Below are 20,014 nucleotides of genomic sequence, written 5' to 3' on the forward strand. Positions count from 1 at the left end.
GGTGTATTTCCCTTATCAATCAAGATTTTTTCCAATCCAATTCCGTAATTATTCAAACCACATTAGTTTCCATCTCAGAGATTTGTAGTAATGCTGGCTCCTCCTTCTCTAGCATTCCTTATATGTGGTCAGTTACCATGTCTTGTGATTTCTACCTTAAATATACTTCCATTCAATTTTCATCACCCCCATTTTAGTCCATTATTTCAGATTCCCTTATCATAGCCCCTTTTCTGCTTGACTTCTCCCTCATTAGGTAATATCGGGATATTTAAAGCAGAACGATGGTATTACATAGGAAAAATGACTTTGGTAGCACTGTGTAAAATGAAGTGGAGAGGGGGAGGGTTTTGGCATGAGGTGATGAAGACCTGAAATATGGCAACGGGGATAAAGGGGTACGTAAAATCGTAAAATTAACTGCTGACCAATTAGAGCTGGGAAGGACTTAGCCACATCTAAATTTACGTCAAGACAGTTTTTGCTATGCGAACAACACCCGCTTCTGTAAGAATTGTCATACTCGGAGTTGGCCAACCAGCCTCCACTCTCTCTGGCCGATCCAAGATTGGCAGCCTGAGAGTGTTATGGAGAGGGTCTCTCTAGCCACCGTCTCTATGGTTCGCGCAATTGCCAGGTTCGGCTTGCCCAGCCGCGCTTTTGCGCGTGCGCGAGCCCAGGCGCGTGCTCGCCCGCCCGCAACTGCCCGAAACCAGGTGGTGGGAGGGGTGGGTCTGGGAACGTTGCGGCGGCGGCCGCCGCGGCCCCAGCACCCAGGGCGATTGCTGGGCCGTGCTTGCGTCAGGGTGTCTTCTACAGCCTCCCGCGGCGGCGGTGGGCTGGCACCCAGATGGTGGGTCCGGAGGATGTTGGAGCCTGTTCGGGAAGAAACCCGAAGTTGTTCTCTGTGCCGGCGCTGGAGCCCGTGGGCCAGGACGGGAAGATGATCCGGGCTACGGGAGGCTTCGGCGGAGGGTTTGGCGCTGTGGAACCGCCCGAGGAAGAGGAGGAAGAAGAGGAAGAGGAGGAGACGCCGCCTCGGCAGCTCCTTCAGCGTTACTTCGCGGCGACAGGGGCTCAGCTGGAGCCCGGGCTTTGCTACTGTCCGCTCCCCGCCGGCCAGGCCCGCGCTCCTCCGCACTCGGCGGCCCCGCGTTCGGACGCCGGTCCACCGGGCTCGGGCTCCAAGCACCGCGGCACAGAGACGGCGGCAGATGCCCGCGCGCCGCGGCACGGAGGCATGACCAACGGAGACTCTGGCTTCCTGCCGGGCCGGGACTGTCGCGACCTGGAGGAGGCTCGCGGGCTGTCCCGCGCCGGCGGCCGGCAACCGCGGCGCCGCCGCCCGTGCGGCCGCCTCCGCCTCGAAGGGCCTGGCGACGAGGGCGCGGACGGAGCGGGCAGCCGGTCCGACTGGGCCGCGCCGCTCGAAGACCCGTTGCGGAGCTGCTGCCTGGCGACCGCGGACACCGAAGAGCCCGAAGGCGCGGGCAGCGCCTCGGGAGGTAGTCCCGTCAGCGGCGGCAGCAGCGAGGACTTGGAGCAGCCGGGAGCCGGCGCCGGGGGTCCCGGGGAGGGTGCGCCCTCAGGCGCTTCGGCCTCAAGGACTAGCGGGGGCGCCGAGCCGCGCCTTGGCTTCGCCGACGTACACTTGAACTCTCGTAACACGTTCGAGGTGAGCCGTCGCCAGAGCGCCCGCGACCACCTGCCCTCGGCGGCGCCGCCGCTGCCCCCGCCCGCGGCGGAGCAGGGTCCCGCGGGGGCCTCGGCCCGGGCTCGACGGAGCGGTGGCTTCGCCGACTTCTTCGCCAGGTACAGCGCGGGCTGCGCCGGGGCTCGGGACGGGCGCGGGGCCGGGGCTCGGGACGGGCGCGGGGCCGGGGCGCGGCGTGCCGAGACCGGTTCGGGTGACCGCCTCGCAGGGGGCCCCCGCGCGCGTCGGGACCTAGCTTTGATTTGTCACGGGGAGAAGAGGAACTCCGTCTTCATTGTGTTTTCTAGAGAGCTCTGCGAGGAGTTAGTTTTTCTCTTTCCCTGTCACTGGAGGCTATACCTGCTATTCATAACTCGTTTCTGTGTATTCAGGTCTGACCAGCGTTCTAGTGTCCTGTCTACAGTTATGCCTTTTCCAGAAAAACAAACCTTCTCCAGCCCCAGTTTCTTCATTGTGCCTCAGGATTCGGGTGGGTGATGGGGGCGATATGTGTGTACGGGTGTGGTTGTGAACGAGAAAAAGAAGTCACTTTGTGGATCTATTTGCGTGGAGTTTAAATCCATTCACATATCCAGGAGTTCTTGAAATTAAAAGTGATTGTGTAGGGGAGCGAGCGGGTGTAGCTCAGTGGTTGAGCGTCTGCTTCCCATGGATGAAGTCCCAGGTGCAGTCTCCTAAAACAAAACAAAGCAAAAGTGATAATGTATTATAGTGCTTAATAATTTGTTACAGTGATTTTTATTAAAATATAGTCAGATTGGTGATTTTAGATCTTAATCCTAGCCTTTTAAGCCAAATTGCTCTAAGTTGGAAATCTCTCTCTTAATTACCTCACATAGGTCTTTACTTTTTTCAGCAACTTTTTACTTTTTTATGGTATTGTGTTCGTGATTTGACATGATGTATTTGAAATTAAATTATACCGCTGTACATTGCAGGAGTCAGAATGGAATTTTGTTGGTCTAACAAATAAGCAGATAAGCAGAAAATAGAAAATACTTATTTCAGCGCACGTTAGTGGAAAAGCAGTTTCCCTTGAGTCAGATTTTAACAGGCTTTTTTTTTTTAAACTCTCTAGGCAAATAGGAAAGTATTCCCAATATGTAACTCCTCCCTTTCGCAGCTCTCTTTTTTATGGTTTCTGCTTCCTTTTTTTGTTTTTTGTTTTCCTTTACTGCTCCCTTTTGATGGGTCTTGACTAGAACCAGAAGTGAAGGAAAAAAATTCTGCATCTTAAGTTTTAGAGGGCTAAAGAAGTAGTGTGCGTATTTTCCAACTCTGATTGCTGGTTCATATTCCTCTCTCTACTTTCTTTTTTGAATGTAATTAATATTTACATTCCTCTTTCTTCTTTACTATCCTCTTTCTGCTTTTGTATAAATTAAATTATAAAGTTGTTTAAAGATTAAGGAATTTTAATTTGCATCACTCATAGGACAAAATATAAAGTAGTGAGATGTGTATTTAAAACTCATAGTGTCCATAAAAACCTCACGGTTAGTCAGGTTTATATATTTGTAAGGCTGTGTGGCCTTTGGGTGTTTTTTGCTCATTTTATCTACTTTGGTCATGTTTTGTGTCAGGTATAGGCAATTTATACCTGGACAGGATCACTAACTAGACTTGGAGATCACTAGTTCAGCCAGTATATCCTAAATGCTTGCTCTGTGTTATGCATTGGGAATAGAGATGAATTGACCTGGAGGTAGAGTGCAGGCTAGAGGGCATTAAGATAGAAGATACCTGTATTTGTATGATACATATGTATATGCATTATAACTTATGAACAGTAACAAGGCAAAACTATTATAGGAGGCTTTCATGTTATCAGTAGTAAGCAGTAATTTTGAACTAATTTAAAATTTTTCTTTTAGTTTTAGACTAATAGGACTTTTATCAATATAGCTAAGTGACACTTATATGGTCACATTAGGCACATGTACTGCACTGGATTTGAAGTGAAAAGGCTTAGGTGCCCTGAAGTTAATTTCTCTCTAAGCCTTGTTTTTCTTAATTGACATCTGAATGTAAAGACCTTAGGAGCCATTACTTCCTATATATACATTCTTGGGAAAGGGCAGGTTCAGAGAGGTACAGATTTTCTCTTAGCATTTGGCCAAAACCTTAACTGGATTCTGACCACTGTTAAAAGTAGAGATTGTGGGAGTCATCTCTGAATCAACAACACTTAGCACTAGTCTGAAAAACCACACACTCAGGTTGACTGGGCAACTTTGATGGACTCCCCTTCTTTTTTTTTTTTTTTTTTTAAATTTTTTTTTATTGACTTTGTAATAATATTACATTAAAAATATATATGTGAGGTCCCATTCAACCCCATCCCCCCACCCCTCCCCTTCTTTATTGTTCTCTAGGTACTATGATTTTGAAGATATCCATCCCTCCCAGGCAGAATAATCAGAAATTGTCCCTGTCCTACCAACCTAAGAGTGTTTTTACACACACACATACACCCCGTTCCTTTTTTTAAAATTGAAGTTTATCATTCATACATGAACACACATAAACAATAAGTGTATAGTAAAGATTGCGAACTTACCAAATAAACATACATAACATCACACAGGGGTCTCATACATCACTCCTCCACCAACCGTTTGCATTGCTGTGAAACATTTGTTAAAAACTATGCAAGAGCATTGTCAAAATATTACTACCAACTATATTCCTTATCTTATATTTGGTGTATTTTTCCCCCAACTCAGTATTTTTTAAAATGTATTTTTGTTACAGATATTGTGAAACTTGCAAAACAATCATACAGATGTGTAGATATCCCATACAACTCCACACCCTGGTGGAACATTTGTTACAGATTGAGATAATATCGTCAGATCATATTACCACCAATCATAGTCCATAGCATACATTTGGCACACTTTTTCCATACACCTCCATTATCAACACAAAATAGCTTGGCATTAATGCTAGAATATTATAGTATTGCTGTTAACCACAGACTATAGGTTACACCAATTATAGTTTTCCCATGTTTCTCCATATTCCCATCACCCTGCAATAGTGATGTACATCTGCTCTAGCTAACAGAAGGACTCTCTTACATTTGAACCCTTAACCACAATTCTCAGCCACCTCTGGGTTCACTGTGTTATTCAGTCCCTAGATTATTCTTTAGTTTTCTTTCTATTGACATTTACTTCTCCAGACTACCTTTTTTAGTCACAATCCCATTTATAAGCCAGTTGCTACTCACTATAATATGTTATTATCAACTCTTTTACAGTCAAATTAGTTAAAACTTCTATGTACATTAAGCATCCATAGTTCTTCTCAACCCTCCTCAACCCTCCTCTTATCTCCTTATAACTTATACTCTAGGTTTTCATTCCATGTGTTTAGTATTTGTATTTAGTTCATATTAATGAGACCATGCAATATTTGTCCTTTTGTGTCTGGCTTACTTGCTTAGTATAATGTCTTCAAGACTTACCCATGTTATCACATATGTCCCAATTTCATTTCTTTTTATTGCAGCATAGTATTCCATTGTATGTATATATCACATTTTGTTTATCCGTTCATTGGTGGATGGACACTTGGGTTGTTTTCATCTTTTGGCAATTGTGAAAATGCCACTGTGAACACTGGTGTGCAAGTGTCTGTTCGTGTCATAGTTTTTAGTTCTTTTGGATATGTTCCTAGTAGAGGAATTGCTGGATCATATGGCAGTTCTATATTTAGCTTCCTGAGGAACTGCCAAACTGTCTTCCACAGAGGCTGCACCATTTTACACTCCCATCAACAGTGAAGGAGTGTTCCTATTTCTCCACATTCTCTCCAGCACTTATTGTTGTCTGTTTTTTTAATAATGGCCATTCTATGTGATGTAAGATGATATCTCATTGTTGTTTTAATTTGCATTTCCCTAATAGCTAGTGATATGGAACATTTTTTTCTTTTTGGCCATTTGTATTTCCTGTTTGGAGAAATGTCTATTTAAATCTTTTGCCCATTTTTAAATTGGATTGCTTGCTCTTTTATCGTTGAGCTGTATGATCTCTTTATATAGAATGGAAATCAATCCCTTATCAGATAAGTGGTTTACAAATATTTTCTCCCATCGACTAGGCTGCCTTTTCACCTTCTTGATGAAGTCCTTTGAATCACAGAAGGGTTTAAATTTGAGGAGGTCCCATTTATCCATGTTTTTTTGTTGCTTGTGCTTTTGGCGTAAGGTTTAAGAATCCACCTCTTACCACCAGGTCTTGAAGATGTTTCCCTACATTTTATTCTAGGAGCTTTATTGTACTTCCTTTTATATTTAGGTCTATGATCCATTTTGAGTTAATTTTTTTTATAAGGTATGAGGTAGGGGGTTCTTCTTTCTTTCTTATGGCTATGGGTATCCTGTTCTCCCAATACCATTTGTTGAATGAACTGTTCTGCCCCAACTGGTAGGGCTCAACAGGCTTGTCAAAAATCACTTGGCCGTAGATGTGAGGGTCTGTTTCTGAACCATCAATTCGGTTTTATTGGTCTATGTGTCTGTATTTATGCCAATACCATGCTGTTTTTACCACCGTAGCTAGGTAATATGATTTATGGTAGTGAGAGTCTTCCAACTTCACTTATCCTTTTTAAGATGTTTCTGGCTATTCAGGGCCTCTTACCCTTCCAGATAAATTTGATAATTGTATTTTCCATGTGCTTAAAAAAATGCTGGTGGAATTTTTATTGGGATTGCATTGAATCTGTATATCAATTTGGGTAGTACCCTGTTCCTTTTTATCCCCTCAGATCAGCATTTCCTTTAAAAAATAGAACAAAACATTACAGGGGTCTGCACTGAACTACTGGAAGTTCACCCGTGCTTTAAGGACTTCATTTTAGAAATTCTTTGTTTTAAGGGGGAAGGTTAAGAAGGGTGATAATGTGAATATAAGTTAGGTAGGAAGTATTTATATTGTGAGACTTCCATTTTTGTGGGACTAAGATAATTTAAGCATTCATCCGTATTACTTTCAAGTGCTAAGCTAAATTAGCATTTTAACACTGTAGTCCAGGAAGCAAAGCAAATAAAGCAAACCATTACTCTGATTTAAACTTGGAGTGACTTGTTGGGTAGAAATTTTCTGAATTGCCCAAAATGGGCAAGGAGAAATGAACTTTTGAAATTTTAGGATAATTTTAGATTTACAGAAAAGTTGCATAGATAGAGAGTTCCCAAATACCACTCACTCAGTTTATCCAGTTGCTAACATTACAGTACTGTGGTACATTTGTCACAACCAAGGAACCAACATCGGTACTTTACTATTAATTATACTTCACACTTATTTTGTGTATGGCTTTTGACTAAAAGGTTGAATGGGGTTGATTGTGCTTTAATGTAAAGTCAGCTGTTTAAAGAGGAGGGAACTTCAGAGATTACTTTGTGTAATCCCTTGTTACTTTATAGAAAACAGTACTGTCATCAGAAATATTTTATTTGCTAGAAATGGTCTAGTATTAATTTAAGGTAGTATTTTTTTTTTTTAAAGATTTATTTTTATTTATTTAATTCCTCTCCCCTCCCCCGTTGTCTGTGTCTTTTTGCTGCGTCTTGTTTCTTTGTCCGCTTCTGTTGTCTTCAGCGGCAAGGGAAGTGTGGGCGGCGCCATTCCTCCGCAGGCTGCTCCCTCCTTCACGCTGGGCGGCTCTCCTTATGGGTGCACTCCTTGCGCGTGGGGCTCCCCTACGCCGGGGACACCCCTGTGTGGCACGGCACTCCTTGTGCGCATCAGCCAGCTCCACAGGGGTCAAGGAGGCCCGGGGCTTGAACCGCGGACCTCCCATGTGGTAGACGGACGCCCTAACCACTGGGCCGAAGTCCGTTTCCCAATTTAAGGTAGTATTAATTTAATATTGGAAATGAATTAGGGAAGGAGTGAACCTAAAGCATTGATTTTATTTTATTTGCTTTCTTTTTTTTATATTTTAAAGATTTATTTTTTATTATCCCTCTCCCCCCCCAGTTTTCTGCTCTGTGTCCATTTGCTGTGTGTTCTTCTGTGACCGCTTCTATCCTTATCAGCAGTACCAGGAATCTGTTTTTCTTTTTGTTGCATCATCTTGTGTCAACTCTCCGTGTGTGTGGTGCCATTCCTGGGCAGACTGCACTTTCTTTCCTGCTGAGCGGCTCTCCTTAGGGGGCACACTCCTTGTGTGTAGGGCTCCCCTACGCGGGGGACACCCCTGCGTGGCATGGCACTACTTGGCACATCAGCAGTGTGCATGGGCCAGCTCCACACAGGTCAAGGAGGCCTGGGGTTTGAATTGCGGACCTCCCACGTGGTAGGCGGACGCCATATCTGTTGGGCCAAGTCCGCTTCCCTAAAGCATTGATTTTAAAGTCTTTTCAGTTTAGACTGTTTGGGGTAGCATTTACAAAGATTTAACAACTATTACCTGTTTGCTTCTAGAAAAAATATGAAAGTGTATCTTTTAATTCAGGCACGTCCCAGTTTATGAAAACCTAAGCTAACACAAAGTATTCAGAGAATCACTTAATTTAGTCACTTAGTACATACAAATATATTTATATATATCTTCTTTGCTGAAAACTTGAAAAACACCAAAAGTTTAAAAACTCTAGTAAATTGCCACTCCACCCTTACTACCATAAACCTTTCTTTTGAGAATTTCCTTTGTGCACATGTGTTCATTCAGCCAACATTTCCTGATCACTTACTGTGTGCCAGGCCCTTTTTCATGGCCCTTGACCCGCTGTGTTGTGGCTCCCTGTAAGAGGGATGGGGGACCTGTGTTCACAGGTCCTACTCATCTGAGACTAGGTCTGCGCAGCTCAGTGCACGCTCCTCAGAGGGGTCCCTGGAAGGTAGGCATTTTCTTGGGCTGGCACTCTGTAGCAGGGCTTTGCAGGTACCTAGTAGTTCACGATGACACAGCATGGAAAGGTAGAGGAAACAGCTAGACAGAGCTGCAGAGGTGGAGAGGGCCTGTTTGGTATGGGGAGGGCTGAAATTGCAAGGGAGCTGAAAAGCAGACTGGGGGAGCTGTAGGAGCAAGAGACAAGCCTGGCAGGTGGTAGGGTGGTAGGGGCCAGACTCCCCTGGTCTTGAACCCTGGCTCAACATGGCCTTTTCCCCTAGGAGGATGGGAGATTTAGAAAGAGTTTTGCTTATTTGTTTTTTTTTAAAGCAGTTTTATTGCGATACATTCACATAACATACAATTGATCCATAGTTTTCAATAACTTTTAGTATAATCAGTGTTATGCGTTCATTACCACAAAAAATTTTAGAACAATTTCATTATTCCATAAAGAAAAACTCCACACCCCTTGCAGTTACCTCTCAATCCCTCTATTCTTTCCCAGCCCAACATAATCACTAATCTAATTCCATCTTTATAAGTTGATTTATGTTACATTTTATATAAATGGAGTCATACAATATGTAGTGCTTTATGTCTGGTTTCTTTCATTTAGCATCATGTTTTTTTTGCCTGATATTAACATCTTGTAACATTAACATTTATTTGTTCAGTTTCAAAGAAAAACAGTCTTCTATATGCGGTATTACCCATACTCATATTTCACATGAGGTTTTACCATGCTATACAGTCCCATATTACATTTTTAGCTTTCTTTCTTGTAAATATACATGACCTTAGACTTTTCCTTTCAACCACTGTCATACCCATATAAAAGCACTGCTAGTTACAAATATTGTTGTACTTTCACTTTTTCTATTCATTTCCAAAGATTAACAACTTTTTTTACCAATTCTGCACAGATTAACCCTCAGTTTTCCAATCTCTAATGTCATTCTATTTTCTGGTGACCCATATTCTAGTTACTAACTGCATAATATATTTAGTTCATATAAACACAATATATTTAGTTCATAATAGTGCAGTCATACAGTATTTGTCCTTCTGTGTTTGGCTTGCTTCACTCAACATAATGTCCTCCAGGTTGATCAGTGTTGTCATATGCTTCATAACTTCCTTTCTTCTTACAGCTGCATAATATACCATCATGTGTATACACCACAGTTTGTTTATCCATTCATCGGTTGATGGATGTCTGGGTTGTTTCCATCTTTAGGCAATTATGAATATTACTACTATGGACATTGGTGTGAAGATGTCTGTTTGTGTCACTGCTCTAAGTTCTCCTGGGTATATACCTAGTAGTGCTATTGCTGGGTCATGTGGCAAATCTGTATTCAACTTCCTTAGGAACTGCCAAACATTTCTCCACAGTGGTTGTACCATTCTGCATTCCCACCAACAGTGAATAAACATTCCTATCTCTCCACATCCTCTCCAACACTTGTAGTTTTCCAACTTTTTAATAGTGGCCATTCTAATAGGTGTGAAATAATATCTCATTGTAGCTTTAATTTGCATTTCCCTAATCACTAGCAGTATTGAACATTTTTTCATGTGTTTTTTTGTCATTTGTAATTCTTCTTTGGACAAATGTTTCTTCAAGTCTTTTGCTCTTTTTTTTTTTTTATTAAGCAGTTTTATTGAGATATATTCACATACCTTAACAGTCTATCCAATTGTATAGTCAATGACTTTAAAAATTTTTTAAATTTTTAACAAATCAATTTTATTGATACATATTTTTTCATTTTTTTGTGTTTTATTTTTATTTTATTTTTTGATAATAATAAAGCATACAATTCATCTAATGTATACAATCATGGTATTTGGTATAATCACATAGTTGTGCATTCATCACTTCAGTCATTATTGGAGCTTTTTCATTATTTCAACAATAATAATAATAAAAAACAACAAAAAAGAAAATTCTTCACCTCTCGGTCTCTGTTTCCCCTGCTATACATAGCTTCTGTTTTTCAATTAGATAATCAGGTTGTTTGTCTTTTTTTTTTTTTTTTAAGATTTATTTATTTATTTCTCCCCACACCCCCCTCCTCGTTTTGCGCTCACCTTCTGCTCTCTGTGTCTGTTTTTCTTCTTTTTAGGAGGCACTGGGAACTGAACCAGGACCTCCCATCTGGGAAGGAGGCACCCAATCACTTGAGCCACCTCCGCTCCCTGTTATTAAGTCTCTCATTGTGTTTCCTTGCTGTGTCTCCTCCTTGAGTCATCATCTTGTTGTGTTGTAATCTTGTTGGGTCACTCTCTGCGCTAGCCAGCCTTTTTGCGTCAGCTTGTTATCATGCTTTTCTTCTTAAGGAGGCACTGGAAACCAAACTCAGTACTTCCCATGTGGTAGGCAGGTGCCCAAGGGCTTGAGCCACATCCTCTTCCCTCATTTGTCTTTTTATTGTTGGATTGTAGCATCTCTTTATATATCATGGATATTAAACCCTTATCAGATATGTGATTTCCAAATATTTCCTCCCATTGAGTCAGCTACCTTTTCACCCTTTTGATAGAGTCCTTTGAGATGCAAAGGTGTATAATTTTGAGGAGGTCCCATTTATCTGTTTTTTATTTTATTGATTATGCTTTGGGTGTAATATCCAAGAAACCACCTCCTACCACAAGAGCTTGAAAATATTTCCCTACATTTTCTTCTAGTAGTTTTATGGTCTTAGGCTTTTATAATTACATCTTTGATCCATTTTGATTTGATTCTTGAATAGGGAGTGAGATAGGGGTTCTCTTTCATTCTTTTTGTTAAGGAAATCCAGTTCTCCCAGCACCATTTGTTGAAGAGACTGTTTTGTCCTGTTAACATGAACTTGGTAGGTCTGTCAAAAAGAAAGAGTGTCTTAATTCTGTGTAATTTTATATTTCAATTTTTCCAAAATTATTTTTTGTTTTCTTTTTCTTTGGTTCATAAAATAATTCTGGGATCTAGGAAAGGTAGGATTTATTTTTGTTTTACAGTTATTTGCCCAAAGTCAGATAGCCAATTAATGCAAGAACCAGAATTAGACTATACAATTTGAAGCTAATGTGTTGATTTCTATGAATTATAACTAAATTTTAGGAACAAAAACAGCTTTTAGTGTAGTGAAAAGACTATTTGCTTGTGTAATAAGAAACTAAACATTTTCCTAGGTTGTTGCTTCTGCAGCTAACCAACTGTGTGACCTTGGGCAAGTCACTAAATTTCTGGGCTTCAGTTTCCTAATCTGTATTAGGAGATTGGACTAAATGGTCTTTAGAGTTCGTTCAAACTCTTATACATGGTGATACTGTATTAGACAGCTCTCTTGCACATACTATATTAGACCTTATATGCTTGCTGGCTAAATATTACAAATGTGAACTGACTTAAAGAGGATGCTTGAAAAATAGGTTTTGTTTTTTTCCCATCTGTAAAATGAGAATTTGCCAGAGATGGAAATATCCCCTTGAATTCTAAATTCTACCTTGAATATTTCATTCAGTAAAGATCTATCACTGTCTCAGATTAATTATGCTAAACAGAAATGATCTTTGTTGAGTTTCTTATATGTAGACAGTATAAACCAGCAGCTCTAATTCTTTAGCAAACTCTAGATGTGATTTTTTCCTTATAATTTCTTTGGGGTAGGAGAGAGAATAGGGTAATAAGAAAATTTTAATCAACTGGAATTTAAGACATCTAATTTACAAACTATGAGTTATTTCTCAAAGGCTGCCAGTGTTTGGTGAACTAATAACCTAGTCCAGTAGTTCCTTGCCTTTCATATACTTCAGAATTACCTAAAGCAGAGGTTCTTAACCCAAGGGGTCTGTGGAAAGATTTCTGGGGGTCCATGGAGCTTGAGTAGGAAAAAACTCGATCAGATGTCCAACATGATATACATGTTGCCTTATCTTTTCAAATACTACACCACAGATTAATGTTCTTATTTAAGATAAACAACAGTCTACACATTGACATGTCTTTAAAAAATTAAATTTAACTTTCCTATATTTTTGATGTATTGGATTATTATTAAATGTGTTAAGAAAGAAGCACATATGTATAGTATTATAGCTTGTTTTTTTTTAAAGATTTATTTATTCTGCCTATCCCCCCAGCCCCCCACCATTTTGTTTTGCACTTGCTGTCTATTTTCTGTGTCCATTCACTGTGCACCCTTTTGTGTCTGCCTGTCCTCTCCTAGGTGGCATTGGGATCCGATCTTGGGACCTTCTGGAGTGGGAGAGAGGTGCTCAATCTCTTGCGCCACTTCAGCTCCCTGGTCTGCTGTGCCATTTATTGTCTCTCCTCTGTGTCTCTTTCTGTTGTGTCATATTGCTGCGCCAGCTCTCCGCGCAGGCCAGCTCTCTGCTCAGGCCAGCTCACCACATGGGCCAACTTGCCATGCGGGCCAGCCTTTCCTCACCAGGAGGCCCCAGGGATTAAACCCTGGACTTCCCATATGGTCCATAGGAGCCCAATTGCTTAAGCTACATCTGCTTCCTTATATCGTATGTTTTTTATTTTAGTAACTGTATTTCAATATATGTAACTGATTTCCTTTGTAATTTTATTTTATGCATTTAAAAACATTTTTATGGGGATATATTGGTGCAGGTGTGATATATTTATTAAATAATATACAGTATAGAGTGGACTTAGTATCATTTTTATTTTGATGTAGCATGTTCTGAGTGCCACTGATAACTGCTTGCAAAAAGGTTGGTAAGGATGGTGGAGATGGTTTTATCACACTGTGGGAAAACTTAAATTTCTAAATGTTTAAACAGATGTTGAACTATGTTAGGTTATCAGGTATTGAAACTATGGAAATGTTGTAAAATGTAATTTTGAGTAATAAAATTTAATTTAAAGACATGCCAATGTTGAGTGTCATAAAACTATGTGCCACTACATTCAGAGAAGGGGTCTTTGGTTTTCACCCGACTGGCAGAGAGGTCCTTGTGACCTCGGGAAACGGACTTGGCCCAGTGGTTAGGGCGTCCGTTTACCACATGGGAGGTCCGCGGTTCAAACCCTGGGCCTCCTTGACCCGTGTGGAGCTGGCCCATGCGCAGTGCTGATGCACGCAAGGAGTGCCCTGCCACGCAGGGGTGTCCCTGGCGTAGGGGAGCCCCACGCGCAAGGAGTGCGCCCGGTAAGGAGAGCTGCCCAGTGCGAAGGAAAGTGCAGCCTGCCCAGGAATGGCGCCTCCCACACTTCCCGTGCCGCTGATGACAACAGAAGCGGACAGAGAAACAAGATGCAGCAAATAGACACAGAGAACAGACAACCAGGGGGGGTGGGGATTAAAAATAAATAAATAAATCTTTAAAAAAAAAAACAAAAAAAACCAAAAAAAAAACCCTGACCTAAAGGCATATTAAAAACAATTAGGGGAAGTGGATGTGGCTCAAGCAATTGGGCACCCACCTACCACATGGGAGGTCCCAGGTTTGGTTCCTAGTGCCTCCTAAAGGAGACAGTGAGCTGATGGAATGGATTGGCACAGCAAGCTGAGCCAACAAGTTGATGCACTGAGATGATGCAACCAAGAGGCACATGGAGGAAAAACAGTGAGAAACACAACAAACAGGGAGTGGAGGTGGCTTGTGCCATTAGGTGCCTCCCTCCCACATGGGAGGCCTGGGGTTTGCCAGTGCTGCCTAAAGAAAGAGATGAGCAGACACAGAGAGCACACAATGAACAGACACAGAGAGCAGACAGCAAGCTCAAACAACAAGGGGGTGGGAAGAAGTAAATAAATCTTAAAAAAGAAAACCAAAAAAATTAGATCTCCTAAATCCACACCCCTCACCCAGATTCAGAGGACCTGCCTTTCGCAGGTTAATTTGCATTTTTAGAAAGTTCCCTGAGGTGATTTGGATGGTCTGGCAAATTTTAGTGGATTAAGGAGTAAAATAGGGTAAACCTACCTGGAATCTACAAACTACCAGATAGTGTAGTAGTTGAAAGCGCTGGTTCTGGAGTTAAAATGCCTGGATTTGAATCAGCTAACTAACTGTAATTCAGGACAAGTTACTTCACCCATCTGGACATTGGGGATGATAATAACAATACCTTCCTCGGGTGATTGTCATGAGGGTTAAGTGTGTAAGTATTCTAATCTTTTTAAAAATTATCTGACATACAGTGAGGGTTCAAATGTTATTTTTTAGACTACAACAAGACCACCAAATCTCTCTCCCCAACTCCACCACTTAAACCCACTGGCTTAAAGAAAGGAAGATGCTGGAATTGATTTGTTGTGTACCTCCTGAATACAATTATATAATTTGTGGAGTAGGATATTGTTAAACAAGATTTGTAAATGGGGTTGCATGGGCATTAAAATGAACTCTGACATAGTTACTGTCTTAGTTTCCTAGGGCTGCCTTAACAAAGTACCATAAACCAGCTGCTTAAAATAGCAGAAATTTATTGTTTCATGATTCTGGAGACTGGAAGTCTGAAATCAAGGTGTCAGGAGTGCCATGCTCCATCTGAAACATGTAAGGGGAGAATCCTTCATTGCCTCTTCTAGTTTCTGGTGTTTGCTGGCAATCCTTGGCATTCCTTGGCTTGTAAGATGCGTCTGCCTCTATCCTCCCATGGGCTTTTTCCCCCCGAGTCTATGGATCTAAATTTCCTATTACAAAGATACCAGTGGTATTGAATTAGGGCCAGTGCTGCTCCAGTTTGGCCTCATTTTAACTAAACATATTGTCAGACACCCCATTTCCACCCCATGTCACATTCACAGGACTGGGGATGAGAACTTGAAAATATCTTTTGAGGGGGACATAATTTGACCTATAACAGTTGGTAATGTATAATTTCCCAGTCTTGAGTTTTGGCTAAAAAGCAAATTTGAGAAGGAGAGAATGTGGAGGAAGATTAAAATATTTGCAACATTTATTGTTTTAAGCACTTTTAAATATAGGCAGTCAGTTTTTTAGTTTAAGTACATGAAGTGTTTAACTTGGCTTTCTCATACATTTCATATTTTATGTGTTATAGTGTGAGGGCTTTGGGGAAGAGTGGAAACATTTGGAGAAAATGAAAGGGAAGGCCAGCACTTTTCCAAATTGCTTATTTCTTTCTAGGAGCTCTGTTAGCCATGCTGAGAGTTTGTCCTCAGGTAACTCTGGTTGGTAGTTGGTTGGACCCTACTACAGTGATTCTTAAACTTTAGTGTTTAAAATTACCTGGGGAATTCATTAAGAATTCAGAATCCTTGAGGCCCCCTTCTGATTAATAGGTTTTGGGTTAGACCCAGTAAGAACCCAACTTTTTAACAATGGCCCTCCTAGTGTTTCTGATGCAGTCGGTCCCAGAACTTTCTATGTTGTTTATATAGCCATGCTTGCCTGTTTTGTGAAAAAGCCTTAACTTGTGAAATCTTACTCAGGTCTCCTCAAAGTGACATCATAACTTTCTCTCTTTGCAGCTTTTCGAAAAGGGTGTTATTCTTCCTTCTGATGCTGCTAGTTGTAATTTTTTGTCAATGCCTTCAAGAAATCCTGAACACTGCATATGACTTACTTGTCCCCAAATTTCCCATTTCATCCTTTCTTGCACTTCTGGGTTTTCAGCAGGTCATTTCTGCAATTAATTGAAGTTTACCTTAGGATACCAAGTTACAAGTCATGCTTCTAAATTAATTAAAGTGTAAACTTGTAAACACATTAAATTTACCTTTGATTTTGGTTTTCAATTTCTTTTTTTTTTTTAAAGATTTATTTATTTCTCTCCCCTTCTCCCCCTGCCCCAGTTGTCTGTTCTGTGTCTATTTGCTGCGTTTCTTTGTCCACTTCTGTTGTCAGCAGCATGGGAATTTGTGTTTATTTTTGTTGTGTCAGCTCTCCGTGTGTGCGGCGCCATTCCTGGGCAGGCTGCACTTTCTTTCGCACTCGGCGGCTGTCCTTATGGGGCGCACTCCTTGCCCATGGGGCTCCCATGTGCAGGGACACCCTTGCGTGGCACAGCACTCCTTGCGCACATCAGCACTTTGCGTGGACCAGCTCCAGACGGGTCAAGGGGGCCTGGGGTTTGAACCGGGGACCTCCCATGTAGTAGATGGGTGCCCTAACCCCTGGGCCAAGTCCGCTTCCTGATTTCTTTTTAATTTGAATTCTATGTTGGATACATTTTTTTGTTAAAAAATATTTTCCTCTGCCTGTTTCTAACCCAACACAGATTAAAACATTTTAAAGTTAAAACTAAATATACTGGTTTTGAAATCAAATTATGTGCTATTCCTTATATTTTCCCAAACACTTTAATGTACAACTGTCCATCATACAAGTATTATTATTTAGAATTTTCAAATCTGGTTTTCATTTAGACCATTTGTAGTCATCTTCTTGTGAGATAGGGGAAATATTTTGTTGTTGTTGTCCCAGGAATAAGTTATTCAAGGACTACAACAGTTTACTTTTTGTTGTTGTTAGAAAAATATAAAATCCTGTTACCTGCTTTTGAAGGGCAGGGAACCAGATATATGAGGTCCTATGTTCCATCCCCAGTACCTCCTAAAAGAAAAACAAACAAACTGAAAAAAGAACTCTCATTGGAGAGTGGATGTTAGCTCAAGCACTTGAGTGCCTGCTTCCAATGTATGAGGTTCTGGGTTCAATCCCGGTACCTCCTTAAAAAAAAAAAGCAAGGCAGAGAATATAAAATAAGACTACAGATAAATACTTTATTTCCATACTACTCCCGTTAAGGTGGTGAGAATAAGAGCAAGAAAATTGGGGGGTTTGAGAGTGTGGTTAGGATGAGTCTTAATCCTATTACTGGAGCTTTATAGAGAACACCAGAGGGAGGAAGCCACAGGGAGGAGCCAGCAGCTGGAAGTCAACCGAACCCATAAGAAGATGCCGTCATGTGTCTTGCCAAGTGGTGGAAAAAAGAAGCATGCAAAGATTGCCAGCAGCCAGCACCAGAATGCCACAGTCTTCAGGTAGAAAACATCACTTTGCTGATGCCTCAGCTTTTCTTAGCCTCAAATCTGTGAGCCAGTAAATTCCCATTATTAAAGCCATTTTGTGGTATTCGTCATTGCATCTGGGAAACTAAGACAGCAGATTATCTCCATATATTTCTTATTTTTCTGCTCTGCTTAATGCCTTTGTGAATGTTTCTGGCCAGTTCTTTCCTTACAGGTATTTTCTATCCTTTTCCCTCTGATCCTTTGCCACTTCCTTTTAACTTCCCTAATGTCCCCCTCCCCCTCCCACCTCTTAAGAGGCCATATGGCACAACTAAATATTTTTTAATGACAAGTTGTATATATAAGGTTTAATTTAAGCTTTAGAAGTTTAGGTTGTTAGGCAAGCAGATGTAGCTCAGTGGTTGAGCGCCTGCTTCCCACGTACAAGGTCTGGGTTCAGTTCCCGGTATGTCCTAAAAAAAAAAAGGGAGAGAGGAATTTAGGTTGTTAGTATGATATAATCAGGTACTAAAAGGTACATACATCAAAGGGTAAGATAAATGCAATATATACAGTTGTACACGTTATATTTTTTACTCGAGATCCAGTGCTAAAAGGAAAGTAAAATTTCTTCTACAGGCACCATGGTAAATCCAGCAAAGAGAATTAGAATTCCTTAGAACTGTGAGGGAAAAATTTAGTCTTAATTACCAGGAAATAAACTGCACAGAAATTTAAGTTCGAATGTAAGTTATTAAAGTTTTAAATCTGTTAAAAAAAAAAAATCCCAGGTGAATAGTTTCTGTTTTTGAAGGGGATAAAATTTAAGATTTTTTTTTCCCATTTTTTAAATTTAATTTAATTTTTAAAATTTTATTTTTTTGAAGATACATAGATCACAAAAATTGTTACATTAAAAAGTATAAGAGGTTCCCATATACCCCACCCCCCACCCCCATTCCTCCCACATCACCAACCTCTTTCATCATTGTGGCACATCATTCCATTTAGTGAATATATTTTGGAGCACTGCTCACTGCATGGATAATAGTTTACATTGTAGTTTACACCCTTCCTCAGTACATTCAGTGGGTTGTGGCAGGATATATAATGTCCAGCATCTCTCCCTGCAATATCATTCAGGACAACTCCAAGTCATGAAAATGCCCCAACATCACATCTCTTCTTCCCTCTCCCTACCGTCAGCAACTACCGTGGCCACTTTCTCCACATCAGTGCTACAATTTCTTCCATTACTAGTCACAGTAGTTCTATAGTAGAATACAGTAAGTCTACTTTAATCCATATTTTATTCCTCCATCCTGTGGACCCTGGTATGGTGATGTCCACTCCACCTCTATATCGAGAGGGGGCTTAGATCCCACATGGTTGATGGACGTGATTCTCCTGCTTGGAGTTGTAGGCACTCTGGATTCCCTGCTGTGGTGGTTGACCATCTTCACCTCCCTGTTAGCTGACCTGGGTAAGACCAATGAACCAGAGAGTAGGAGTTGCAACTCTGCTGAGGCTCAGGGCCCAGCTGTCACATGGACAGTCCAGAGATTCAAGTCTCTTGAGTATACACCAACCCCAGTGCCAACCACAGGTTCAGTAAAAGTGACAGAAGAGGCATGTATAGAAAGGTCACATCTGAGTCCAACTCCATCACACTCAGGAACACAAATTCCAAAGTAGGGCCCGCTAACAAGGCACTGAACTCCAGAGCCATTTGCCGTGACTATAGAACCTATGCATCTCCTTAGCCCTCCAAAGTTGCTTTTTTTTTTTAAAAGATTTATTTTATTTATTTATTTCTCCCCTTCGCCCACCAGTTGTCTGCTCTCTGTGTCCATTCGCTCCATGTTCTTCTGTATCAGCTTGTATTCTTGTCAGTGGCACTGGGAATTTGTGTCTCTTTGTTGCATCATCTTGCTGTGTCAGCTCTCCGTGTGGGCAGCGCCACTCCTGGGCAGACTGCACTTTTTTCACGTGGTGCGGCTCTCCTTATGGGGCGCACTCCTTGTACGTGGGGCTCCCCTCCACACGGGACACCCCTGCGTGGCACGGCACTTCTTGTGTGCATCAGCATTGCACATGGGCCAGCTCACCATACAGGTCAGGAGGCCCTGGGTTAGAACCCTGGACCTCCCATAGGTGGATGCTCTATCCATTAAGCCAAATTTGCTTCTCATTTAAAGTTGCTTTTTGGCTTATATGGTTCTTGACATGCTCATGCTGCTTCCCAATCTGTATTGACTATTTAACTTCATTGGTACTGCCTAGAGTTGAAGAAATTGATAACCCTTGACTGTTGTTTGGAAAACAAAGGATTTGGGCAATGATCTCCAAAATTTGCTATCTGAAGATGTAATAAAACAAGACTTTCTTTTTTTTTTAGGGGTTGAACCTGGGAAATTGAGCAGGTGCTCAGCCACTGAACTGTACCTGCTCCCCTACAAGACTTTTTTCAATAGATAAATATTTAAGGTAACCAGATGAT

At 41.3% G+C, this 20,014-nt stretch overlaps 1 protein-coding gene across 1 annotated transcript in view; it reads left to right on the top strand.

Moving 5' to 3' along the window:
• The first annotated feature begins 681 nt into the window (after positions 1 to 681).
• TBC1D12 (TBC1 domain family member 12) overlaps positions 682 to 20,014 on the top strand; it is a 143,182-nt gene continuing 123,849 nt past the window's right edge. The window contains exon 1 of the mRNA XM_058298800.2: positions 682 to 1,812. Within this exon, the coding sequence (XP_058154783.1) occupies positions 851 to 1,812 (962 nt within the window). The 5' untranslated portion in view covers positions 682 to 850. The remainder of the gene's footprint in view (positions 1,813 to 20,014) is intronic.

Source organism: Dasypus novemcinctus, chromosome 6 (genome assembly GCF_030445035.2).
Source record: "Dasypus novemcinctus isolate mDasNov1 chromosome 6, mDasNov1.1.hap2, whole genome shotgun sequence".
NCBI classification, from domain to species: Eukaryota; Metazoa; Chordata; class Mammalia; order Cingulata; family Dasypodidae; genus Dasypus; species Dasypus novemcinctus.